Source organism: Talpa europaea, assembly GCF_964194135.1.
Source record: "Talpa europaea genome assembly, chromosome: X".
Classification (NCBI taxonomy): Eukaryota; Metazoa; Chordata; class Mammalia; order Eulipotyphla; family Talpidae; genus Talpa; species Talpa europaea.
The window spans coordinates 7,408,730-7,436,283 of record NC_140081.1 but is presented as its reverse complement, the minus strand read 5'-3'; the positions used below and the strand labels follow the sequence as shown (position 1 = coordinate 7,436,283).

Here is a 27,554-nt window from a genome sequence, read left to right as displayed (position 1 = left end):
CAATAAAATCAGAAAAAGGGGCCAGCAAAATTCAAAAGCAAATCTGTCAAACTCAAGAGTATGTGCTCTAGTACACTGCTCCCCCCTTCACACATCAGCCTTGGAAAATAAAAGTTCAAAGTCAAACAGATCTCCAATGCAGTTACAAACTAAACCTAAGAAATTAAATGTCTAAAAATACACAGCATGCTAGATATAACAGTGTAAATTTAGGAAAACATTGGGGAAGAGCTGTAGAATTTTTAGCAGTGATTAACTCTGGAATTTAGGGGGGTGAGACAAGACTAATTTAGGGGTAGGGATGTCTTTAAATAATTTCAAGTAGCTTATTTAAGGCACTGAAGTTTTTTTTTTTAAGGCCTTTTTGTGTTTTAGGATAACTAAATTATTTCTAAAAATTCCTCAAGCCCATGTTTTTGATAATTTACCCTAAAAAGTTATTAACTACCAAGGAAAAATGTGAAGTCCACAGTGTACATTTGCCAGGCCCAGTGAAGGCAAATTTGCATGGGCAAATATTGAAAGCTGTTAAAGATAGTCTATAGCACCCAGGACACCATCCACCTACTTTACCTAGTTTTTAAAATATGAACATCCCTCCAAAATGTTTCTAGTATTTTGAGGGTCTTTTACATTTTCAAGTACAAATTTTACAAATTACAAAAATACATTTCCATGTGCTTTTTATTTTTTTTAAATGTATTATTTTATTTTATTTTATTTATACAAGCACTGGGTACAGTCAGAAGCGCGGGAAGGTGAGAGAATTCACCAGAGCCAGAGCGGGGAGCAGAGCAGGTAGAAGGACCGAAGTACACTGCTGAGGGGAGCAGCGGGCGGCAGGAGAGGTCTGCGCACCAGGCGGGACCCTCGCCCAGCGGCCAGGGATCGAACCAGCGCTGCAGAGGCTGCGGGCAGCTTCGCAACCCAGCGCTCAACCGCTGCACCACCAGGGAGGCCCTTCATGTGCTTTTTAAATTAGGAAAAGTGACTAGTTTTATATAGGTCACTTAAAATAGTTTCTATACTAAGGCTATTTTACTTTCAAATAATTATTCTGCATAGCTGTTTGCCACACAGCTAATACTTTATCAGCCATTCATCTGAAAATTCTGTTTTAACCATTGTGGATCAAAGTCTTTAAAATATGTTTTATATAAGTCAATGCCTCCTTAAATCGTAATCTGTTTTACTATGTTAGAACAAAGGAATGAAATGAAAGGGTCTTTATTTTTAACAAATAAATATTACTATGCACTAGTATATAATTAGATTCTGGTGAACATATCTCTACAATATGCCCATGTTCTTCAAGACAATACATTCTTAAATCTCAAAATATAAACTCCCAAAAGTGAGATCTTATTTTTATTTCAGGCATGCAATATTTGTCTGAGACTTCCTAATTATATAGCGATGTCTTAAAAATCAAACTACAGACTCATATATGGGGATTTGCTATAATAAAAATGGTATCATTTCAAATTAGTCAATGAAATAAATGATCTGTGATCTCCCAAGCCATATTGGGAGCGGGGGGGGGGGGGTGTTGTCAGGGAATCACAGACTCTCTCCAGAGGTATCAAGATTGAAATACAAAAATGAAAACCACAAAAAACTAGAAGTCCTAAGTAAAATTGTTTTGTGACCTTGGTATTTCCCAAAGGGGTGAGGGGAACCTCAGAAGCTATTTTATTTTTTATTTATTTTTTAAAAATATTTATTTACTTAGTAGAAGAACTGGGGTGCAGGTCAGAGGTGCAGGGGATGAGAGGATTCACCAGAGACAGAGTGGGGACAAAACAGGCAAATCTACTGAAATATACTGCTGAGGGGAGCAGTGGGGAGCCAGGAGAGGTCTGCTGCAGCTCCCTGGTGGGGAATGAACTCAGACCTTACCAGTGGTAGCTCCGAGACTTAACCCCTAGGCCACCAGGGAGGCCCAGGAGCTGTTTCATTTTTCAAAGTAAAGAAAGATCAATTCATTAAATAATCATTGAGAACTTCACACTAACCAAAGACCACACCTTTAAGGACTTCAAATGATTCAGGAGCCCAAGTTTCAAGAATTTGTGAACAAGCAAAAATGTCCAACATAGGGCCTCCCCTGGTGGCGCAGCGGTTGAGCGCTGGGCTGCGAGGCTGCCCGCAGCCTCAGCACGATTCGTTCCCCAGCCACCGGCGAGGGTCCCACCAAAAAAAATAAATAAATAAAATAAAAGTCCAACATACAAAAACCTGTTCAACCTCATTCACAATTAAATAAATAGAAATTAAAATAATCTCCCAGACTTAAAAGGATGATTTAAGAAAACAAAGCAAACCTCAATGTGGGCAAACAGGTCTCTCAGTACAGTCCAGGGGAGTCTGGATTGGGAGAATACTGGTTTTGCAGAGATATCTAGCAATATCTATCATTATCTGAATGTGCACTCACTTTCACCCAGGTATTCCCCTGCTAGTTTTTCCACAGATATTCTCATTCAAGGGTAAAAGGCAGCTATTTAAAAAACTAAGATCATGTCAATACAGACAAAACTCCAAGGTATAAGTAAGGAAAAAGACAAATATTTGGTGCAGGAAGAACATGTCAGTATAAGTTAAAAACTCTTCATACAGAAGCCAGTATATGGACAACACTTTTGTATGAGAATAGCCCCAAAATTGTTCATCATGATTTCTTCTGGGAGTATGGATCTAGAAGTTGGAGATGAGGAAGACATAGCTTCACTTTATACTTTTTGGTCTTATATCAGTTTTTTTTTAATTATATGAACTAAGTATTTTCATTATTAAAAAAAAAGTTCTAGGGGTTAAGTCTGAGCACTATGAAGCTGTCAGCATAAGATCGATCCCCAGCCAGGGAGCTGACCCACATGACGCAGCAGACCTCTCCCCTCTGCTCCCCTCAGCAGTGTATTTCAGTCAGTCTGCCTGTTCTGCTCCCCGCTCTGTCTCTGGTGAATCCTCTCACACATCCCTACACGCCTCTGGCCTACACCCCAGCTCTTGTATGCATAAATAAAAAAAAATAAATCTTAAAAAAATTATATGTACTTGGTTAAGTAAATCAATTTTAATGATGTTAATGTGGAGTCAGTATCACAATACTATACTTGTTCATTATTCTGCCCCAAGCTCAGAGGAAGTCTGAAGATTATAGGAGGTCACAGGTCATTCATGTTACCTTCACCCACATGGTGGGACAGACCTCTCCTGTCTCGCCCGCTGCTCCCCTCAGCAGTGTACTTCGTCAGTCTGCCTGTTCTGCTCCCTGCTCTGTCTCTGGTGAATTCTCTCACCCTCCCATGCTTCTTGCCTGTACCCCAGTTCTTGTATAAATAAATAAATAAATCTTTAAAAAAAAAAAAAGGAAGTGGGGTAATGCTTTTCCTTGGTTCAGCTTTCCCAAGATCAACAGATTTTAATATAACAATATGAAAAGAGCAACAGGATTTCAGATCATACGTTGCAACTAACCTTCAAAAACTACTACTTGCCGAGTTTTGGTATAGTATCAAAGAATTTCCATAATTATCTAAAATAGTTAATAAAATACTCCTTGTTCCATCTTCATGTATCTGTGAGGCCAGATTGTCTTCACATACTTCAACTAAAATGGCACATTGCCATTGATTAAATATAGAAGTAGACCCAAAAATGCAGTTGTCTATTAAGCCATGCATTAAAGAAATCTGCAAAAATGTAAATGGGGGCCTCCCTGGTGGCGCAAAGGGTTAAGACACAACCTATGAAGCTATCCGCAGCCACTGCAGCATGAGTTCAATCCCCAGCCAGGGAGTAACCCACATGGTGCAGCAGAACTCTCCTGACTCACCCGCTGCTCCCCTCAGCAATGTATTTCAGTCAGTCTGCCTGTTCTGTCCCCACTCTGTCTCTGGTGAATCCTCTCACCCCCCACACCTCTAGCCTGTACCCTAGCTCTTGTATGCATAAATAAATAAATCTTTAAAAAAATGTAAATGTATGCTTTCCACAAATTTTTATTTTGGAACTTAACTATTTTTAATTTTAAAACATCATGTAAGTTAGGGCCTCCCCGGTGGCGCAGCGGTTGAGCACTGGGTTGTGAAGCTGCCCGCAGCCTCTGCAGCTTGGGTTCGATCCCCGGCCACCAGGCGAAGGTCCCACATGGCGCGCAGACCTCTCCTGCTGCCCACTGCTCCCCTCAGCAGTGTACTTTGTCAGTCTGCCTGCTCTGCTCTCCACTCTGACTCTGGTGAATTCTCTTGCCCTCCCGCACGTCTGACTGTACCCAGTGCTTGTATATACAAATAAACAAATAAAAATCTTAAAAAAAAAAAAAACAACCATCATGTAAGTTAATGTGTGGTAGGCAGCTTCTGACGTGGCACCCGATGGTCCCTGTGATCCTCTTGGCATTCACAAGCTTGTATAATCCTCCCCTCTCAAGTGGGCTTCTAATGAAGAGAGAATTTGGCCAAACTTAGGGGATGTCATCTCTATGATTATGTGACAATAGACAGCAATGTCTTTTTACTTTTCTTTCTGGGGCTGGCATTCTCTTTTGTTCCTTCCAATGCAGCCAGTAGCCATGTTGTGAGATGCCCGTGGCAAGGCCCATGTGGCAAGGAACCAAAGGAGGCTCCAGCCAACAGCTTATGAGGAACTGAGGCTTCAGTCCAACAACCCACAGGAACTGAATCCTGTCAATGACCTCATGAGTGAGCTAGGAAGTGGATCCTTTCCAGTCAAGCCTTCAGATGACTGAAGCCCCTGAGAGTCCCCAAACAGAAAGGTGCTAAGCTACACCCAGCTTCCTGACCTACAAAAGCCATGTGAGCATAATGAATGTTTCAAGCACTAAATTTTAGGGGTGATTTGTCATACAGCAATTGATAACTAATACAGCATCAGTTCATATTTTTCAATGTATTAAAATGAATTATTTTTTAAACAATTATTTTTATAATTTTTAAATTATAATGTAGTAAATGTTAAATATAACCCACATAAACAAAAGTGCCTTAGGGTTCTCGCAGAAATACCCTGAAACTAAAAAGTTTGAGAACTGCTACCCTGGTTTTGATGGGAACAGGGCTATAGAATCTAGAAGGCCGGCTTAGTCAAACCATGGTTGGGGGAGGGGGTCCTTATCATGGCGGGACAACCAAGATCCATCGCTAGGGAATATGCCCAGTGACCAGGTGGGAGGACAAGAAAGAGAGTTCCAATTTTTCTTGCTTAACTACACCTAACAAATTGGCCTCTTTCCCCCTTTTGTTAAGTCACTGGTCTACCAATCAACATAAAAAAAAAAAAATAGTGATGAAGCAGAATTGGTACAAATCATCTTCCCATGTCTTTATCTGCTCTGGCTCATTCAGAGGCCTCTTCAACAGGTTTTGTTTGTTTGTTTGTTTGTTTGTTTTTGCATAAAAGAACTGGGGTGTAGGCCAGAGGTGCAGGGGGTGAGAGGATTCGCCAGAGACAGAGTGGGAAGCAGAACAGGCAGACTGACTGAAATCCACTGCTGAGGGGAGCAGCGGACGAGACAGGAGAGGTCTGCTGTGCCATGTGGGTTGCTCCCTGGCTGGGGATTGAACTCTGGCCGTAGTAGTGATAGCACTGAGACTTAACCACTAGGCCACCAGTGAGGCCCTCCAACAGTACTTGCTATACTTCCTCATTTAATCCACAGATTTGTCTTATAGGCAGACATAATGATCAAAGAGTTTCAGCAATAAGGTAATTTTAAGTAATCTGGCCACCCTCTTGGACTTACGTCTTGGAAAGCAGAAACTCTATTCTTATCTTTCTCATTCCAAGGATTATATTCCCAGGTTACATTAAAAATAAACAAGGGGGGCCTCCCCGGTGGCGCAGCGGTTGAGCGCTGGGTTGCGAAGCTGCCCGCGGCCTCTGCGGCGCCAATTCGGTCCCAGGCTGCTCCCTGGCCACCGGAGGAGGGTCCCACATGGCATGCAGACCTCTCCTGCCGCCTGCTGCTCCCCTCAGCAGTGTACTTGGGTCCTTCTGCCTCCTCTGCTCCCCGCTCTGGCTCTGGTGAATTCTCTCATCCTCCCGTGCTTCTGACTGTACCCAGTGCATGTACAAACAAACAAATAAATAAAACATGCCTCTATTTAAATAAACAAACAAACAAACAAACAAACAAACAAACAAGGGAGGGCCTCCCCTGGTGGCACAGTGGTTGAGCACTGGGCTGCGAGGCTGCCCGCAGCCTCTGCAGCGCCAGTTCGTTTTCCGGCCACCAGGAGGGCACCACAAAAATAAATAAATAAATAAACAAGTGCAATGATAGCCATACAACTCTGCAAATACACTAAAAACCATTTAATTGTACATTTTAAGCAGATCAATTGTAAGCCATTTGAATTATACCTCAATAAAGCTGTTAGCCACAAAATTAATGAGTGGGGCCTCCCGGGCGGTCCAAGGAGTTAAGATGGAACCTTTGAACCTGTCCGCAGCCTCCACAGCACAAGTTCGATCCCTGGCCAGGGAGCAACCCACATGGCGCAGCAGACCCCTCCTGGGTCGCTCGCTGCTCCCCTCAGTAGTGTACTTCAGTCAATAGGCCTGCTCTGTTCCCCACTCTGTCTCTGGTGAATCCTCTCAACCCCCTACATCTCTGGCCCGTACCCCAGCTCTTGTACGCATAAATAAATAAATCTTTAAAAAAATTAATGAGTGAAGTCAGAGCAATGGAGTTCTAAAGCGGAACATAAATTGAAGGCAAGATAAGTTCTAGGAGTTGTATCAATTTCTAAGTGTTGGTAGCGCATGAGCCAGAATGATCTGTCACATCACATATGAGGTCAGGTGAACACGTGGAAGCGTTACTAGGTAAATGAGAAGAGGGGCAAGGTAGTGCTGAAATTAGGATGAGGGAACCTGACTCCCCCCATACAGGTGAAAAAGTCAAGGAAGAGCCAATGGGGGCCGCCCTGGTGGCGCAGGGGTTAAAGTCTCAGCGCTATGAAGCTATCTTGCGCTACTGTGGCATGAGTTTGATCCCCGACCAGGGAGCTGACCCCCACGGCTCAGCAGACCTCTCCAGTCTCACCTGCTGCTCCCCTCAGCAATGTATTTTAGTAGATCTGCCAGTTCTGTCTCTGGTTAAATCCTCACACAGATACCCCAACCCGGCACCTCTGGCCTACACCCCACAGTTATTGTATGCATAAATAAAAATAAATCTTTAAAATAAAAAAAATTTGGGCCTCCCAGGTGGCGCAGCGGTTGAGCGCTGGGTTGCGAAGCTGCCCGCGGCCTCTGTGGCGCCGGTTCGATCCCCGGCTGCTCCCCGGCCACCGGAGGAGGGTCCCGCCTGGTGCGCAGACCTCTCCTGCCGCCCGCTGCTCCCCTCAGCAGTGTACTTTGGTCCTTCTGCCTGCTCTGCTCCCCGCTCTGGCTCTGGTGAATTCTCTCACCCTCCCGCACTTCTGACTGTACCCAGTGCATGTATAAACAAACAAAACAAACAAACAAACAAATAAATAAAAACATGCCTCTATTAAAAAAAAAAAAAAAGTAAAATAAAAAAATTTTTTAAAAAAGCACCAATCGGTCTGGAAAAGGTCTAGTTACAATACAGCTAGCGTCCTGGGATTGCTCTAGCAGCAGCAGCAGCAGCAGCCAGGGGTGCTGACATCTACACTGTACTGTTGCACATCACTTGCCACTTAAGATGGCATCAACTTTCACATTTAATTTCTAAAGCTATTTCTTTCATAAAAATAAAGGATGCTGGACTCCAAAATTTGCAAAATGACTTCTAGCTCTAAAACTGTAATGGAATGATTATCTGCAATCTGGAAAATACCTGTATTACCCTAAACCCCTATCTAGAGAGCAAAAGAATCAGTGAAGATGTTAATGCCCAAAGCCACCGAAGAATGCCTGGGCCTGACCTAGTTTGCGGAGGGGCAGGGGGTGGCCATCTTCAAGTCACAGACTCTTAAGGTGTAAAATAGTCCTCTACTTTTATGGGTTACCTAAGTGAAACATCCCTGTCCCAATTTTATGAAGTCACCCTTTGCCAGCTCCACGTGGGCCAATCATGATGGGCCTCTGAAACGCCGAGCCTCCTCTTTTTATCTGTCCTACTTACCCACACCACTTCAATTCTTTGTTAACACCATGTCATGTGGACTTTAAGAGAGGAAAAATAAAAAGGGTCTCTCCAAAGCTTCTACCTTTTCATTTATCCAAATTACACTCTGAGGTGCCTTTGTCACGCACACACAGCCAGCATACCCCCTAAATCATGTATCCTAACATTAACTAGGGCTTTAGTGAATGAAACAAAAGGTATTAAACCTACAGAGTTCACCCCCCCCACCCTGTCCCTGAATTACAAAAGCTTTTTGATCCTCCTTGTCTCCCAAGCCGACCTTTCACAATTTGTTTTCATTTAGCAGAAAACATCACCTATTTACCTGTCACCAGGTTGTGCTTACATTAAAGCAGAAACACGTTTTTATTTACTATCCTCAGAAATGTGTTAAGAGCAGCACAAGCCATATGAAATATGGGTAACTGCTTTGAAGCCTAAAGAACCTTTCAACATATCACTTATTGCCTACTGTGTGGCCACGGGGCAGTCTGCCTCAGTTTCCTTATCTACAAACTGGGGGTATACGGTACCAAACAGCTAGAGGTTTGTTTTTGTTTTTGTTTTTTAAGATTTATTTATACAAGCACTGGGTACAGTCAGAGACACGGGAGGGTGAGAGAATTCACCAGAGCCAGAGCGGAGAGTAGAACAGGCAGAGTGACGAAGTACACTGCTGAGGGGAGCAGCGGGCGGCAGGAGAGGTCTGCGCGCCATGTGGGACCCTCACCCGGCGGTCGGGGATCGAACCGGTGCTGCAGAGGCTGCGGGCAGCTTCGCAACCCAGTGCTCAACCGCTACGCCACCGGGGAGGCCCCAAACAGGTAGAGGTTTTAAGAAGACTACATATAATGAATATACATTTCTGGCGTGCAGCAGAACTGTTATAATGTTTGAGTAAGGATACATAAACAAAATAAGCACAGTGCATACATTCTCACTTCTAATATGGCCCACTCCTCAATCCAAGAGATGATTCTGAAAATGTACTTCACCATCACTGGCACATCTTCCTCACACCATTCTGTTTGACATTTCTGATAGTAGGGAAAGAAGAAAAATGATAACAATGAAAAGGTAGGGCCTCCCTGGTGGCTCAAGGGGTTAAGTCTCAGCACTATAAAGCTATCCGCAGCCTCTGCAGCACAAGTTCGATCCCTGGCCAGGGAGCTGACCCACATGGCGCAGCAGACCTCTCCTGTCTCACCCGCTGCTCCCCTCAGCAGTGTATTTCAGTACATCTGCCTGTTCGGCTCCCCACTCTGTCTCTGGTGAATCCTCTCACCCCCGCATCTCTGGCTTACACCCATGCTCTTGTATGTATAAATAAATAAAATATTTAAAAAAAAAAAAAAGAAAAGATAGTGGTTTAGCAATATTACCTGTAGCAGACCAAGGAGTGGAAAGTGGGTGATAAAGGAAAATTATTTGGGGGACATTTTGGAAATGTAATATACAAGGCTATTAATCTCCTGAGCAATAAATGCTAATAAAATTATTTGGTAACACAGGAGGGCAACACTGATCATTTTATGCATCTTTTCCTTCAAGTAATGTAAGTACCAAGATAATTTCAACAAGGAAATAAACTGAGTCTTAAAAATATATTCTCAGGGTTCAACCCTTAAAAGGTCAGCTGACCTATTTTTAATCCCTTTCTAGAAATGCCCCACTTGGGGAAAATTATAAACATAACTAATTCTCAATGTTGATGAATACTGTATTAAATTTGTATGCCACTTCATGCATTTTAAATACTATCACATCCATTATATTAACTAAAGATTAGTAATAATCGTGTTAGAAGCAAACAAAAAGGAACTGGGGGAAGGACAAGCAAGGGAAGAACGAGGGGAAGGGACTCCCCTGGCATATTAGGGTAACACTTGTGAGGTAAGAAGCCGCCTGCGCAGCAGGTGCGTCCACTGCACTGTCCATGACAGCTAGACGCCAGCTCCGGGCTGACCTCACCAACTCTGAGCTATGTTACTCAAGCACCTTTTGCTTTTGGACTGAGCCTCAGATGCCTTATTTATGTACCCGGGATGCCACCTACTCTGCAGAGGTAAGGAGGTATTGAATACAAGTACATTTTAAGTGCCCCGCAAAGTGCAGCAAACAGTGGGCTCAAAGGGTGAAACCAGAACAGCCTACCTTTTGAAAAGAAGCTTATTATAATGACTCCTTCTATGAAAAATCCCACAAAAACAAACCCCACATGCCCCATTTTATGGCATCTGAATTTGACATATACATTCCCCAGTGAAATTTCTCTACTCAAAACCAATATAAATGACACTGAAAATAATAACTAAACACTTTCCAGCAACATCAGAAAAAACAAGGCATATTATGATCTAAAACTGCATTACTGGAGGCATGTCTGGTCTGTTCTCATTACTGCTTTTCCTGTTTGGTTCTCCCGGTGAAAATGAAATTCACCCAAACCAGTGACACGATTAGATGATAGTGTTGTAAACAGAAGAGCACCTTGCTTCTTACTAATAGCTGTGCCAGAAGAGTAGGAATTCATCGAGTACACAGCGGGGAGAAAAGCAAGATAATGAAATGGTTTCTCCCTGTCCCACACTCTTGCCCCACCCTGGCCTGATTTCTTCTCATTGCCTACCATAGAGAGGTTCCAGGAAGAGGGAAAAAAACAGAAGTAGGAACACGGAGTTACAAACAGCACCCTAGAGGAGAAACATATCTCTTTTCTGTAGTCTCCCCTGCAGACCAAGGAAAATACACAAGCCTCGCACTGAAGGCATCGCGTCAACTGCTATGCTTCCCAACACTCCTATGTGGTAGGTGTTATTAGCATCATCCTCACTTTACAGATGATGCAACTGAGGGCTGAAAAGATTGAGAAACTTGCCCAAGGTTGCACAGCTTGTAAGTGGCAGAGAGCCAAGAGTCTTGACTCCAAAATCCTTACTATTTACCCACTTACTACACTACTTATTACTGTAGTGTAGATGAAAGGGTACTGGGCTCTGACTTGGCTTCACCCCTTGGGCAAATCACTTGACCTTGCTGAGCAGTTTGTCATCTATAAATGAGGGCAATGAAAGCTGTCCAATCTTCTTCATATCATCCGAGTTACGCTGAGTTCATACACGTGCACATACGCCCTAAGAACTAAGGGTGCTGTGTAGCTACGAAAGTTTGTTAATTTGACCCTGGGTTCCTCATATCTTTAGCCTTTGAATGGTTTGCTAACCTAAAAATGAGTTTGATGGTAGTTAAATCATTTTAACATTCTAAAGCAAAAATCTAGTTAAGAAACCAACCTTAGACATTCTGGTAAAGGTCAAACCATGAGGACAGAACAAAGATCAGTGGTGGCCACCCATCTGCGGGGAGAGGGGAAGGGTTGAGTAGGGGGCTTTTAGGGCAATGAAACGATTCTGTCATAATACCATAATGGCAGCTATGGATGATTATATATTTATCAATTCTTAGAATGTACAACACCAAGAATGAACCCGAATGTAAATGGACTTTAAAAACAATGCACCAACATCTGCTCATCAATGATAACAAATGCATCACACTAATACAAGATATAACTAATAGAAGAAAGAGGTGTGTGAGGGGATGTATGGGAACTATGTAATTCACGCTGTTTTTCTGTAAACCAGAACAGCTCAAAAAAAGTCCTTAAGTTTTAAAAAGCTCAATCGTATAAAACATTCTACATAGGGATATAGAAAAAGTATCATGAGTGAACTTGGAAGCCTAAAAAATGCTGGAATACTTGGGCCTCCACGGTGGCACAGTGGTTGAGCGCTGGGTTGCGAAGCTGCCCGCAGCCTCTGCAGCGCCGGTTCGATCCCCGGCTGCTCCCCGGCCACCGGAGGAGGGTCCCACATGGCGCGCAGACCTCTCCTGCCGCCCGCTGCTCCCCTCAGCAGTGTACTTCGGTCCTTCTGCCTGCTCTGCTCCCCGCTCTGGCTCTGGTGAATTCTCTCACCCTCTTGCGCTTCTGACTGTACCTAGTGCTTGCATAGATAAATAAATCTTCAAAAAAAAAAAAATTCTGGAATACTTGACAATGTATATATTCCATCCTTTTATGAAGATCAATGTTGTCCAACGAATTCTTTTTTATATAATTTTTTTAAAGATTTATTTATTTATACAAGCACTGGGTACAGTCAGAAGCGCGGGAGGGTGAGAGAATTCACCAGAGCCAGAGCGGGGAGCAGAGCAGGCAGAAGGATTGAAGCACACTGCTGAGGGGAGCAGCGGGCGGCAGGTCTGCGCGCCATGTGGGACCCTCGCCAGCGGCCAGGGATTGAACCGGTGCTGCAGAGGCTGTGGGCAGCTTCACAGCACAATGCTCAACCACTGTGCCACCAGGGGAGGCCCTGTCCAACAGAATATAAGGCAATGATGGAACATTCTAGATCTGCTCTAATACAGTAGGCACTGGCCATATTAGCTATTATAGAACACTCAAACCATGGCTAAAATGACTGAGGAATGGAATTTTAAATTTTATTTTATTTTTTTTTATTTATTCATTTATTTGTTTGTTTTTTTGTTTATACATGCATTGGGTACAGTTAGAAGCGCGGGAGGGTGAGAGAATTCACCAGAGCCAGAGCGGGGAGCAGAGCAGGCAGAAGGACCGAAGTACACTGCTGAGGGGAGCAGCGGGCGGCAGGAGAGGTCTGCGCGCCATGTGGGACCCTCCTCCGGTGGCCGGGGAGTGTTGTAGAGCAACCCCGATACAAAAAAAGCCTGTATGGGATTAACTCAGGACATCACTTCCCCCTAACAGGAGCAGCCGGGGATTGAACCGGCGCCGGAGAGGCCGCAGGCAGCTTCGCAACCCAGCGCTCAACCGCTGCGCCACCGGGGAGGCCCTAAATTTTATTTTATTTTATTTTAATTAACATTTAAAATAGCCACAGTTTTAGACAATTCTTCAAGAGACCTCTAGAAATGCACTGTAATACTAATTTGAGAAGAAAAACAGTCACTTCAATAGACATTCAATTGGCTGCAGTTACGAAACAATGCCACAATTAACTGAGTAGGTCAGGAGTGACTAAGTAGATGGTTAAAGCAACCAGGAACCAATAAAGCACATCTCCAATCATTTCTCCTTTAAGTCCCATCATGTAACCAAACAGTGACAAAATGGTCACTTTTCCTTTAATTCCTACAATATTTTCAAAACGCAATTAGTTAAACATTTCTGCTTCCGGAAAAATAGGGCAGAGGTTAAGTTAGAACTGGGAATAGTTTTTCAAGTCATGACCCAGCAGAAATAAAAAATTATGGGTCTAGGGCCTCCCCGGTGATGCAGCGGTTGAGCGCTGGGTTGCGAAGCTGCCCGCAGCCTCTGCAGCGCCGGTTCGATCCCCGGCTGCTCCCCGGCCCCCGGAGGAGGGTCCCACATGGCGCGCAGACCTCTCCTGCCGCCCGCTGCTCCCCTCAGCAGTGTGCTTCGGTCCTTCTGCCTGCTCTGCTCCCCGCTCTGGCTCTGGTGAATTCTCTCACCCTCCCGCGCTCTGACTGTACCCAGTGCTTGTATAAACAAAAAAAACAAACAAACCAGCAAACAAATAAATAAAGCATGCCTCTATCTAAAAAAATAAATAAATAAAAATTAAAAAAATAAAAAAGCGATCTGCACCAACACAACATATTTACCTGATTTTTAAAAAAGAAATTTCAAAAACTAATATTTAAGTATGCATTTCAGTTCCATGTCATAGTCAACTGAAAATCAGAATGAAAGAAGATTCCCAGAAAAGCTCGAGCAAAGAAGAAAGGAGCATGAGGTAAGTAAACAAAAATCACACACACATGACTATTGATATCCAGCTGTTAACCAGAGTACTGCCTCAAAGGGTCATTACCTCTAAGCCTGATCCTTTAAAATGCTAGCTGATTAAACCTCAGTTTCTAATTCACTTTTTGTTCTTATCCCAGTGGCATAAAAGGGAACTTATGTCCTCAATTGCAGGGGCTTTTTATCAAAGTCCTCCCCAGGGGGACCTATGAAATCAAACACTGAGACTGGCCCTCCACCCTCAGGGAATAAGTGAAGTGTCCAAAGTGACAAAGGTGAATCCCTAGAGTGTACTTGGTCCACAGCTTCTTTTTCAGTCCTGCCAGTGCTGGATCTTTCTTTGAGAGTACAAAGGGAGGGAGAAAATGAGAGAGAGGTAATTGAGAAGTAGTAGAACCGTCATGCAGAGACATAAAAATCCCTGACGCTAGAAACAGGCCCCCCAAAAGCTGGTTCTTGACACTGCTCAGATGTAAACCTAACCTTTTTCCTCCTCTTTCAAGTTCATGAATCACATTAGAAAAATATTTCATAATTTCACACAGTAATTTTTAAGGAGTAATTTTTAAGAGTATGCAAATGCATAATTAAGCTAATATGAACTAGGTGCGTGATCAAGCAGGATGTCCAACAAGTTGAACGTTTCCATATGTTCCACAGGCCAGGACAGACGGACGGGGCTTGTCCCTTCCCACCCTCTCCCCTAAGCTCACTATTCCTAGGCCCTGAGAGCCCTGTACCCCGCTCGTTGTGCAATGTTTTTCCAACTCCACCCACTGACTGGAGAACAAGTGGAATGCTCCCATTCTGAAGGTCTCGATTTTCCTGTATCCAGGGAGACACTGAAAACTCCTTGACGTGAGTGGAGTAAGGCAGGGGGGAACGGTCCAGCCTGTCGCCCGGATCAAGAGCCCAATGGCCCGAGTCGGAGAGGCGCTCAAGTTTCCGCTTACCGATGGGGAGAAAAAGAAAGAAAAGGGGAGGAAATAAAGAACGGGGTGGGGGGGGCTGAATGGGACGATAGGGTATCACGAGATGCTGCTCCCAACTCTGCGAGACCCAGGTCCCCCAGCATCGCCTCCCCATGGCCAGTCCCACGTGCAGCTGGGCCCGCTGTGCCCGGGGCCGGGATCCCGGGGCCTGAGTGGTCTCTGCAGCCCCCGCCCGCCCGCCCGCGCACTGGCGGGGAACGCAAGCCCGCGAGGAAGGGGGCAGCACCCCGGCTCCGGTGCGGTTATCTTACTGCGCAACAGCCTCGCCCGCGTCGCCCCGGCGCACCCGCAGCGCGCGCGGCGCACCTGCCCAGCGCTGGGAGGGCGAGCCCGTGACCTCAGGCCGCCCCTCGACGGCGGCGCCCAGCGCGGTGAGCCCAGAAAGCACCCCGACCTCGGGGGCTGGGAGAGAGCAGACCTGGCGCCCGGGACCCCACGGGGCCGGCAGCACGTGGCTGTCACACTGGCGCGCCCCCGCCTCGCAACCCTGCCCCCTCTCACCGGGTTGCAACCCCTGCCCTCTCTCCCCGCCTCCTCGTGCCCCCAAGCCCCAACAGCCACCCCCTCCCACGCCATCCATCCCGGTTCCACTCCCCCCACCTGCTCCCACTGTCGTCACCCCCGGGGGGAAAGAGAGCCGGATGTTCGTCCCAGGACTAAAGGTAAGCAGAAAGAGTGAAGAGGTGAACCCCGAAAAAGGTAGTCCGAGCGTTACCCCGGCCCGGCAGCAACGCGAGCGCTCCCCAGACTGACCTTCTGCCGCGGGCTGCGTCGCCGTCCGCCCCGTCCGGCCTCAGTCGCCTCCTCGGCGCCGCCGCCTCTTCCCCTCGCTGCCTCCTCTACCCGCGTCGCCATGAGGTGACGGCAGAGCCAAACAAGCGGCCCGACCGGGGGCACGGAACCTCGTAGGGCCTCGAGCTCCGCCCCCGAACCCCTCTGCCAATCGCCGCACGTGCAGCGCCGCACGTGACCGGAGGAGGTTGGCCCCCGTGGGGCTGGAGCGGGATGGGGGTGGGGAACTTTGGAGCCGGGGCAGGGCTTCTGCAGGGCCGAAGGGCGGACAGAGGCCGCACGAGTCTGCGCGGACCGGGAGAGGGACTCTGGCACGGACTACATGTCCCAGCAGGCTCCTGGGCCACAGCTCGCGGGCCCGGATCGGGATTGGAGCGTAATGCGGCGATCTGAGCCCGGAGTAGGCTGGGCTGCGCGGGCAGCCTACTGGGACTTGTAGTTCTCTGGGGGTGATGCACCGATGCCGGAAGGTACTCCTTATTATCCTGAGGGAAAAGTTTACAAATAGTCCAGGTTTGGGGACGGCGCTGGAGCAGGGGTACGTTGTTGTGTTTTTGCTTTTGTTGCTGTTCCTCGGAGTTGAGTCCGGATGATTTCGGGATAAGAGGGAATATTTCGTGACTTTCCAGGCGGGAAATGCAATGGCTTTCAGAATTGAGGTTTGAGGCGGGCACAACCTGCCCCAGCCCTGCCCCTGCACCTGAGGTCCCAGCCCCGTTTACCCGCCCCAGCGCCGGCCCCCGGGCCCTGTCCTGTTCACCTTGGCTGAACCTTCCCCGCTTCTGGCACTGTTGTCCGCACTAAGCTGGCTGGCACTTAATACATGTTGAATATGTCCTGCTTTCTCTGTCAGTCGTTTCCTTAACTTGGAACACGAAAAACAAAAAACTCGGTTTGTTGGATAGACTTTTCTTCTTCACGAGATTGTGGTGGGATGGGACGAGACGAGATGAGGCAGTAGAGTTTTCCGCAGGACTATTCTCTATTTCCACCTGATGGAATCACATCTCTAGTGACCAAGCTTCTGAAAGTGACAGACCGTCGTGAAACCCTGATGGGTTGTCTTCAGCAGCACACTGTGAAAACCTCTGTAACTCCTCTACCACCTTTTATCAGTTGAATACAAATCAGTGGTAACACCCTCCAAAAAGATTAACAACATACGTGAAAGTAAATTTCAATATCGGGGAAATGCTATCTATTAATTGTACTTATTTCTGTACATTGGGGGAAAGTACCATTATTTGATTTCATGAACAAAACACCTCAGTCCAGCTTTGAGATTTCAAATCTACAACAGCGATGAACACTTACCCAGGCTGGATATAAAGCTGATGGCCTCAGCCACTATGCCTGACCTTTACTTTTATATTCCCTCACTTTCTTAAAGGCAAAAGTCCCAACAAGATGCAAAATAGTCTTACAATTTTTTTTTTGAGGAGACATGCAGAATAAATCTATCCATAAAGCTGCTTCTAACACATCCAGGGAATTAAGTGTAAAAATGTGACACAGTTAAGTTACGGTACAATGCAACATCCTGCAGCTACAGAAAATGATAAACATGTTTGAAATTGACTCGGAATTAAAGAGCTTCTGTATAGCAAAAGAGACAGTAACCAAAACAAAGAGAAACCCCACCGATTGGGAGAAAATTTTTGCACATAACACTAATGATAAAGGACTGATCACAAAAATCTACAAAGAGCTGATGAGACTCAACAAAAACAAAGAAAATAATCCAGTCCAAAAATGGGCAGAAGAGCTAAAAAGAAACTTCTCCAAAGAGGAAATGCTAATGGCCAGCAGGCATATGAAATTCACTCAGAAAATATACATAGCATGGTGACCTTTAAAAAAAAAAAACACCAGATTACATTTATAGAGTAGACTTTAAAGAAATATTTTGAAGAATATTAATCAAAATGTTAATGTTTTCCCATAGGTGGTGAGGTTTGGGAGCATCCTAATTCGTGATTTTCTGTATACTGTATACATTTGAATGTAAGTATATATAGAGCAAAACAATCTATAGTTATTTTGATTATGAATACAAAAGAACTATGCAAGTGACCTCAAGTCTTAAAAGGAAATGAAAACTATTTCCTTGTATTTATTCTGTTTATATGCATCCTTATTTCAAAAGGGATTTAGATAAATTGTAAACATATATAAAATATGTAGCAACAGGACCTCCCCTGGTGGCCCAGAGGTTGAGCGCTGGGCTGCAAGGCTGCCAGCAGCCTCTGCAGAGCCGGTTGGTTCCCCGGCCACAGGCGAGGGTCCCACCAAAAAAAAAAAAAATGTAGCAACATACATGTTGGTAGCTACATACATATCATTCATACATCTATACATGTATCTCCAGAAATAAATTTATTTTTTAAAGGTTTATTTATTTATGCACACAAGATCTGGGGTATAGGCCAGAGATGCGGGAGGGTGAGAGGATTCACCAGAGACAGAGTGGGGAGCAGAACAGGGGGATCTACTGAAATACACTGCTGAGGGGAGCAGCGGGTGAGACAGGAGAGCTCTGCTGCACCTTGGGGATAACTCCCTGGCCAGGAATCGAACTCAGGTGGAAGTGGCTGCCGATAGTTTGATAGTGCTGACCCTTAACCTCTTGTGCCACTAGGGAGGCCCCTCCAGAAATAAATTCAAAGTGAAACAAGGGGCAGCTCTCCTGCCCTTTCATGCCTGTGCAGGTGTTTCTCTTCACAAACCTTTTCCCTTTGCAAAGCAGCACCAGCTCTTTCCTCCTGCTTGTATCTGTGCAAGCATCTTCTCCTTTCCTTTTCCTAATAAACCTGTCCTTTTAAAATGTAAAAATAAATAAAGTGACACAAGAATAGAAAAAATAAGATCAGGTCATGGGTGAGTTGAATCCACAAAACCAGGCTTTAGGTCTTGTATACAAGCTGGAAGTGAGTCAGTTTTTTATTTTGAGCTTCTTGACAACTAAGACAAGAGGAAAACATAATTTACAGAGTGATTCACAACATTACAAAATAAAAGCTACTGGTTGCTCAAGACAAACACAGCTATTACTGCTCCTACAAGAAATACGAATTGTAAAAAAAAATAAAAGAAATACGAATTGTAAAGGTCTGTTTCTCATAACGCCTTTAATGTAAGCAATGGTGGTTTTAAAATCTGTCCACAAGTTCTTTGATGCTCCCCCTTTCAAAAGGTGGAGTCTGGGACCCTCCTTGGTGGCTCAGGGGGTTAAGTCTCAGCACTGTGAAGCTATCGGCAGCCACTGCAGCACAAGTTCGATCCCTGGCCAGGGAGCTAACCCACATAGCGCAGCAGACCTCTCCTGTATTGTCCACTGCTCCCCTCAGCAGTGTATTTCAGTCATTCTGCCTGTTCTTCTCCTCACTCTGTCTCTGGTGAATCACCCCCCGCATCTCTGGCCTGTACCCCAGTTCTTGTATGCATAAATAAATAAATCTTTAGGAAAAAAAAAAAAGGCAGACCACAATTTAGAACAGGGACTCCTGAGCCACTCCTGGGCAGTGACAGCAAACAATAAGAGAGGTATGGCAAAGTAATGTCCTGAGGATTGTTTTCTACTGGGGGTGGGGAGGTCTAAGGTGGAATTAAGGTGACATCTGAACCATGTCTTGAAGGGTCAGCAGGAGTTAAATTAAGCACACTAGTTTGACTTGTGCACCTCAGAGTATTTTCAAAGAAAAGCTCCTACTAACCTTTAAAACAGTCAAGACAATTATTTCATCAGAGTTGAATTTCATGTTTGTTGCATACTATTTGAGATGGTAGTGAAAAGGAGTATTTGCCTTTTCATAAAACAAAGAACCTATTGTTTAATTCAGTTGCCCAATACCATCCTTCTGAGCTAACCCCAATTTTAGTCCTTATAAGAATTCAGCCAATTTCAGCATCTGCTCTACACTTCCACATTTCTGGCAGACGCTGAAAGATTCAGAAAACGATTATACCCAGATTGCTCAGGCATACTGATGGCCAGCTGTGGAGTGCACTATTAGATTGGCACACGCAGGGTGCCAGCTCCAGCAGGAAAAGGGCACTCCAAAGAAAAACTTGTGGTATACGGGCTATTGGGAGTATGTGCATTTCAAACATTCAAAACCATATTTGCATATTTCACAGTATTGGCACCCTGGCGTTTTGGTTTAGTTTTTTATTAAATTTTATTGATTTGACATTTGTTTACAAAACTATATAATTCAGGGAGCACCACTGGAGTTCATGAGCTTTGTTCTGATTTATTTCCCCAAGTCTCAGCTACAATTATAGACTTTTAAGGAAATGGAGAGTCTATGTATAGAGACAATGGAAAGAAAAATATGAAGTACTTCTGGGATTAGGTTCTATTGAAAATCTATTATATAGAATGTTGAACTTTCCTTGGGAAATATCTCTGACTTGATATAGTCTCCTTCTTTAGTGGTGTTTTTCAAAGACTGCCTGAGAACCACAATTTCCACCTCATGAGGAATGATAAAATACTGATGCCAGGTCCCCCACCAAGATCTATCAATATAATAATTTGGAGAATAGGACCTCCCTGGTGGCTCAGGGGTTAAAGACCGTGCTATCAAGCTATTGGCAGCCACTGCAGCACGATTTTGATCTCTTTTGATCCACAGCAACCCACATGGTGCAGCAGACCTCTCTTGTCTCACCCACTGTTCCCCTCAGCAGTGTGTTTCGGTCAGTTTGCCTGTTCTGCTCCCCACTCTGTCTCTGGTGAATCCTCTCACCCCCCACACCTCTGGCCTACACCCCAGTTCTTGTGTGCATACATAAATATTTTTAAAAATTAAATAAATTTGAAAAGATGCATAAATACTTAAATTTAGAAGTCTGGTCACATAGCCTTTCAGAACAGCGACCCCTGACATGCCGTACCCCACCTTCACTTCCCACTCACTCAAAGGGCCATTTTCAACACTGTGTTTTCATCTGTTCACTTCTACATCACCTAATACTCTGCCTTGACCACTTTCTTTTCAGTTCTGAATTGTGGCAGAGATTGCTAGTCACCCACCTTGACACCAGGTTTTCCTTGGCTTTCCTTGGTAGTGCCTCCAGAATTCCTGGGTCTTCCCAGGATTCTGAAGCATCTTGTCCTCGACACCACCTGGGTGCCATTTCGTGCTTTCCAGTTTTTGTCTGAATTTATATTCTTTCTTTTAATTTCTTTTTTTTTAATAGTTTTATTTTTTTAATGATTTATTTATTTATTTAAGATTTTTATTTGTTTGTTTGTTTATTAATTTATTTATGCATGCATTCATGCAAGCACTGGGTACAGTCAGAAGCGCGGGAGGGTGAGAGAATTCACCAGAGCCAGAGCAGGGAGCAGAGCAGGCAGAAGGACCGAAGGACACTGCTGAGGGGAGCAGCGGGCGGCAGGAGAGGTCTGCGTGCCATGTGGGACCCTCCTCCCGTGGCCGGGGAGCAGCCGGGGATCGAACCGGCGCCGCAGAGGCTGCGGGCAGCTTCACAACCCAGCGCTCAACCACTGCGCCACCGGGGAGGCCCCTCTTTTAATTTCTTTACTGGCTCTTAATGGGGTTTGTGGATGGAGTGGAGATGAATTCATATATTTGATCTGCCATATTCAATCTTAAAGTCCAAGATATCATACATTTCAGAAAGTTAAAAATGAAAATAGAGTTAAAACAGTACCTGTTTTAGGGGCCTCCCTGGTGGCGCAGGGGATTGAGCCCCACACTATGAAGCAATCCGCAGCCTCTGTAGCACAAGTTCGATCCCCGGCTAGCCAGGGAGCTACCCATATGGCGAAGCTGACCTCTCCTGTCTCGGCCGCTGCTCCCCTCAGCAGTGTATTTCAGTAAATGTAATTGTTCTGTTCCCCACTCTGTCTCTGGTGAATCCTCTCACCCCCTGCATCTCTGGCCTGTACCCCAGCTCTTGTATGGATAAATAAATACATCTTTAAAAAAATAATAAACAGTAATAACTTTTTTTTAAAGATTTATTTATACAAGAACTTGGGTACAGGCCAGATGCACGGGAGGATGAGCGGATTCACCAGAGAGAGAGCGGGGAACAGAACAGGCAGACTGACTGAAATACACTGCTGAGGGTGTTATAGAGCAGCCCCGATATTGAACGGGTTCCTGGCTGTGGGTCCTCACCCGCGCGCTTACAAGGGACTTATGAATACTCCACTGCAGGCACACACAAAAGGTTCGTAAAAGGTTTATTTACAAGGGAAAAGGAAATAAGGAAAATGGACAACTCAGGGAGAAAATAGGGAAATAAAGTCTTTCATGCGTCCTACCCGATCTGCCGACCTGGAAACCCAAAGGCACTCTCCGAGCTGGCCGGAGGCTGCGAGATGGCCGAGAGCCAAAATGGGGGATCCACAAAACCCACGTGTCTGCCTTTATATCCACCTGGCTGCTTCACCCCACCCTCAGGTCCCAGCCACCTTCCCTTGGGTGGTGATGGGATTTGGAGTTCCCAGTGTCTTTGGCTTTGGCCTGGGGTGGGGGTGGAGTCCACAAAGCCTGTATGGAATTAGCTTTAGGACATCCTGTTCCCCCTAACAAGGGGAGCAGCGGGCGAGACAGGAGAGGTCCGCCGCGCCACATGGGACCCTCGCTGGCCAGCTGGGACTGAATGGGCATCGCAGAGGCTGCGTACAGCTTCACAGTGCGACGCTCAACCACCTGCGCCACCAGGGAAGGCCCAACAATAATAACTTAAAAAAAAAAAAAAAGAAACAGTACCTGTTTTACAAAAGCCTCTCTTAAAACAGTAACATTTGAGGAGATGAGATGGACCTCAAAAAACATGCCCTCCCACCTTTTCATTTAGAAGGCAGCTGAGCAGCCCTGGTTCAGTATCTTGCTCAAGCAAATCTGACTCTTCCCTCAGGCCTTTCCCCTGGACCCAGTACTCAGCGATGTTTGCTGCCCAGGAGAATGACTCAGGTTTAAAAAAATCTTACCCCCAGGACTACACCCAGGGCCAATTATGAAATTGTTATGCAATTACTTCTGCGTGTTGTCTAGATTCTGAAGTGTTTACTTTCATGCCTTAATTTCGCAAGCATGCATGCTGTTAATTCGATTTACAAAGAACACTTTACACTGATTTTGCAAGTGGCATTAATACTGTATTCCCGGGCCGGCCACACTCGTTTGATAGAGCCGCGTGATTCAGCTCAGTTCTCATGTCATACTTATACCCTGCAGTGAGTCGCCATGAAAGAGTTAAAGTTGTCGAGAGCAGTGGCCATTTTGTTGTATTCAGATTTTGGCATTGTCTAAATGCGCTAATGGCAGAGATTATTCACTTAATGGCTGTTATCATGATCACAGTGTGGATACTTGAGTAGTCACCAAAATCCTCCATTGTTCCAAATCAATCTATTTTCTCTATAAGGTCACAGGTTTATATTCCCATCCCTCTTGGCCCCCCATCTTTGAGAACAGGCTTAACTCTTAAAGAAGCTGGTTAATCTTGATGAGCTTTAGCTCCAGTGACAAGCCGAAGGCAGTCACTGCCCAACACGGTCAGGAAATGAGATGGATGAAACTATACCACCACACGTGGCGGGGCCACTATAGCTGTAGACAGAAAGGTCTACTGACTAGGCTAGAATGATCTTTCATTTAAAAAAAATTTTTTTTTAAAGATTTATTTATTTATACAAGCACTGGATACAGTCAGAGGCACGGTAGGGTGAGAGAATTTACCAGAGCCAGAGCGGGGAGCAGAGCAGGCAGAAGGACCGAAGGACACTGCTGAGGGGAGCAGCGGGCGGCAGGAGAGGTCTGCGCGCCATGTGGGACCCTCGATGGCGGCCGGGGAGCAGCCGGGGATCGAACCGGCGCTGCAGAGGCTGCGGGCAGCTTCGCAACCCAGCGCTCAACCGCTGTGCCACCGGGGAGGCCCCTTTTTTAAAAAAATTTTTAAAAAGATTTATTTATGCATACAAGAGCTGGGGTACAGGCCAGATGTGCGGGAGGGTGAGAGGATTCACCAGATGTTGTAGAGCAACCCCGATACAAAACGGGGTGCCTGGGATTAACTCAGGACATCATTTTCCCCTAACACAGAGACGGAGCGGGGAGCAGAGCAGGTGTATCTACTAAAATACACTGCTGAGGGGAGCAGAGGGCGAGACAGGAGGGGTCTGCTGCGCTATGTGGGTCAGCTCCCTGGCCGGCCGGGGGATCAAACTCATGTTGCAGAGGCTACGGACAGCTTCATAGGTTGTGTCTTAACCCTTGTGCCACCTGGGAGGCCCTAGAATGATCTTTTATTACAAAGGACAACCCATCACATTTGAGTAGAAATCTATACAATGAAAATAAAATGTGTTCTTCATACTATCTCAAAGCAGTTTTATTTTATTTATTTATTTATTTATTTTGGTGGGACCCTTGCCGGCAGCCGGGGAACGAACCAGCGCTGCAGAGGCTGTGGGCAGCCTCGCAGCCCAGTGCTCAACCGCTGCGCCACCAGGGGAGGCCCTCAAAGCAGTTTTAATTCTAACACTAGGAGGCTAATACCAGAAAACCTTGAAATATTTATAGATCCCCTACCAGAATCTTAACTTATTCAAGGAAGGATCTTACCACTGAAAATGAGGTTTATTTATTTAGAACAAAGTTTAATATAGTGCTTCATACTGGAAATAAATCAGAATGCAGTGAATAAATGGCAGAAAAGCATCAGTTTAACAACTGAAATTATAAATGACTTTATCTAAACAAGTCCCTTAGGGTGAAGACCAGATAAACAACTGATGGCTGATGAGAACTGTTTGCAAGTGATTCAAGCCTCAAATATACATTTGTCCCCTGTCTGAACTCTCTAAGCACTGTCTTTTTTAGGGACTGTAACATGCATCTTGTAATTTTAGTTTCTTCATAGCAATATAGTCTGTGGAAATAATCATTCATTAAAATGGCCAGTTTGGGACTCTCTGGTGGCGCAGGGGTTAAAGTATTAGCACTATTAAGCTATCACCAGCAGCTGCAGCAAGAGTTTGATCCCTGGCCAGGGAGCTGACCCACATGGCGCAGCAAACCTCTCCTGTCTTGCCTGCTGCTCCCCTCAGCAGTGTATTTCAGTAGATTCACCTGTTCTGCTCCCCACTGTCTCTGGTGAATCCTCTCACCCCCGGCCCCACACCTCTGGCCTACACCCAAGTTCTTGTATACATAAATAAATCTTTAAAAAATAATAAATAAATGAATGGCCAGTCTTCCCCTCAGTAAAACACATTACAGAAGCCACATCAAAATTCCCACCACTTATATTTCTAAAAGCTTAACGATAAATTTGCTACTGTTAAATGTACTGAATTTTCATAGGTGTAAAATGTTTTCTTAAAAATGGAGGAAAAATATTTCACAATTACTAGAAAGAGCAACCATATCAAGTTATATATATTATGAAAGTGCAGAGTCCTGGGTTTTATATCAAAAGCACTCAAGGAGGCAAATAAAATATTGCGAGTTGGACATGATCCCAAGTTTTCTTCTGGTAAACCCACAAGCTGTCCCACAAACCATATTTGTACCAGTATTTTGATTGTAGGAGGACATCTGAAAGCTGTGTCCACAAGTCTAGTGGCTGCTTTATCTCCTACAAGGTAAGCTTCTCTAGTTTTAACTTTTCATCTGTCACACACTGGCACTTGTCACTTTGTGTAAGTTGCTGCTTCTGAGTATAAACAAGGAGATGCTGACACTAACCAGAGCACAAAGACGGCCTAGTCAGCTGAGGATTTTACTCATATGCTGTTGTAACCTCAAGTCAGTGAATATTGTTCCTTCTGGTGTGACCTTGACTCCGTGCAACAGAAACAGGCTTTAAAAACTCAGTTTGGCTGGATGCTGTTACCTTTTAAACTATATTTGCTATTTGACTTCATGTGCATAAACATGCCAGACGACGCCATCAGTCCCTATCAACCTTTGGCCTCATGGCTAAGAACCTCACAGAAAGCTCACGAATGTGGAAATGGGTTCTCAGAGAGCCTTGCCCCTGCCCTTCGTAGTTGTCATGTTCTTTTGAAATGCGTATTATTAGAAATACAGCTGAGCAGGGTTATTCACTGTCCCTGGGGAATTTGGTTCATCTTAATTGGCCGATGTGGAAAGGAGACTTGATGGGCCAGCAGAGGAGGCTGCAATGCCAGCTAGAAAGAATGTCATCCAAAGAAAGCTAGAGGAAGGGTCAAAGGTAAAAAGTCCCAGAGACCTTGCTGCTCAGAGGAGGGACCAGTCTCCTGGCCTGGCCTAGGTACCTTGCAGAAAGTGACGCATTAGGGGTGGGCGTGGGGTGGGGTTCAGGGAAGGGCTGGAGGCTGCATGAGGCCCAAGAGTAGGTTGGGCCCAGCCAGGTATCATCCACATAACATGAGGAAATCTGTATTTAAACTCGTTAGGAAGCTGTTTTTAGACCCAGTATATTTTGTTGGCTAACCACCAGGCATGTAGCACTTAGAAAATTTCCACCACACATAGCTACAAATTACTTTGCCCTTTAAAAGAGTAAGACTTCAGTTACGCGTATAATTTACAAAAGCAGAACATTTTACTCCCTGATGAATCCATACAAATATAGTGAGTGTATTTTTTTGTCATGTATAAAATCTCTTTTATCCTTTTATTTTCATGGGGTAATGCACAGTGAAGCCTGTTTTTAAACCCAGTAAGAGTGTCATGTAAAACTGACAGCAACAATCATAACATACTCTTTCATTTTAGGGTTTTCTTTTTTACTTTTTCTGAAACCTGTGCTTTTTTTGTATTTATTCAACATACATCCATAAATATTTTCATGCATGCACTAAGGACTAAACACTGTCATATTCTATCTTACTACCTCTAGGGTTTTTAGCTACTTCAAATCATTTAAAAAACAAACATTTCCCCTCATCGGATTATTTTATTTATTTTTATTTTTAATTTTTTTTTAAAGATTGGATAGTTCATTTTCTGATGTCCTTTCATATTGGCTAAAGCATGTAAGTTGAATTTTCTTAGCAATGGGGATGTTTTTTTAAAAAAAGATTTATTTATTTATTTATACAAGCACTGGGTACAGTCAGAAGCGCGGGAGGGTGAGAGAATTCACCAGAGCCACAGCGGGGAGCAGAGCAGGCAGAAGGACCGAAGCACACTGCTGAGGGGAGCAGCAAGCGGCAGGAGAGGTCTGCGAGCCATGTGGGACCCTCCTCTGGTGGCCGGGGAGCAGCTGGGGATCGAACTGGTGCTGCAGAGGCTGCGGGCAGCTTTGCAACCCAGAGCTCAACCGCTGCGCCACCGGGGAGGCCCAATATTTGTATTATTCTTATAAAGAATTATCTTAATTCTATTCCCCTTTATGAAACAAAGGCTCCTTAAAAACGATGAAAGGTTTGGGAAGCAAATGCCTTGGGAATGCCTGACATGAATTAAGTCACTTTTAACATGACCATTTTCCATTTTCTCTGAACATGGGCCTGCTGGTGTAGCAGAATATAACTAGGACCGATCGATGAAATTCCGTAAGTTGTACTCAGAGGAATACAATCTTCTAAAGACTGACAGTTTAATTAAGACAAAGCTAAAATATTTATACCTGGTGATGATTTAAATAAGAACAAGAGACTTAAGGTAAACTGGCTTCTGAAGGTCATTAATACAGACAGGATGAATGGCCTTACTTTCTACAAAAACTGTGATGTGAAAATAGGAAAACACGATTATTAAACATGATACAGTTAAAAAACAAACAAGAAAGAAAAGGCCCCAAAGAAAAATTGTTTTGCACAGTATTTCTCAAAGTCAAATTGTGTGATGTTTTACCATTA

General features: G+C 44.8%; 1 protein-coding gene across 1 annotated transcript in view; it reads right to left on the bottom strand.

Moving 5' to 3' along the window:
* Window positions 1–15,852, bottom strand: part of TXLNG (taxilin gamma) — a gene marked incomplete at its 3' end in the record, with an annotated part of 43,047 nt that extends 27,195 nt beyond the window's left edge. Inside the window, exon 1 of the mRNA XM_084258190.1 lies at window positions 15,677–15,852. Coding sequence (XP_084114316.1) covers window positions 15,677–15,778 — 102 coding nt within the window. The 5' untranslated portion in view covers window positions 15,779–15,852. The remainder of the gene's footprint in view (window positions 1–15,676) is intronic.
* Window positions 15,853–27,554: the final 11,702 nt, after the last annotated feature.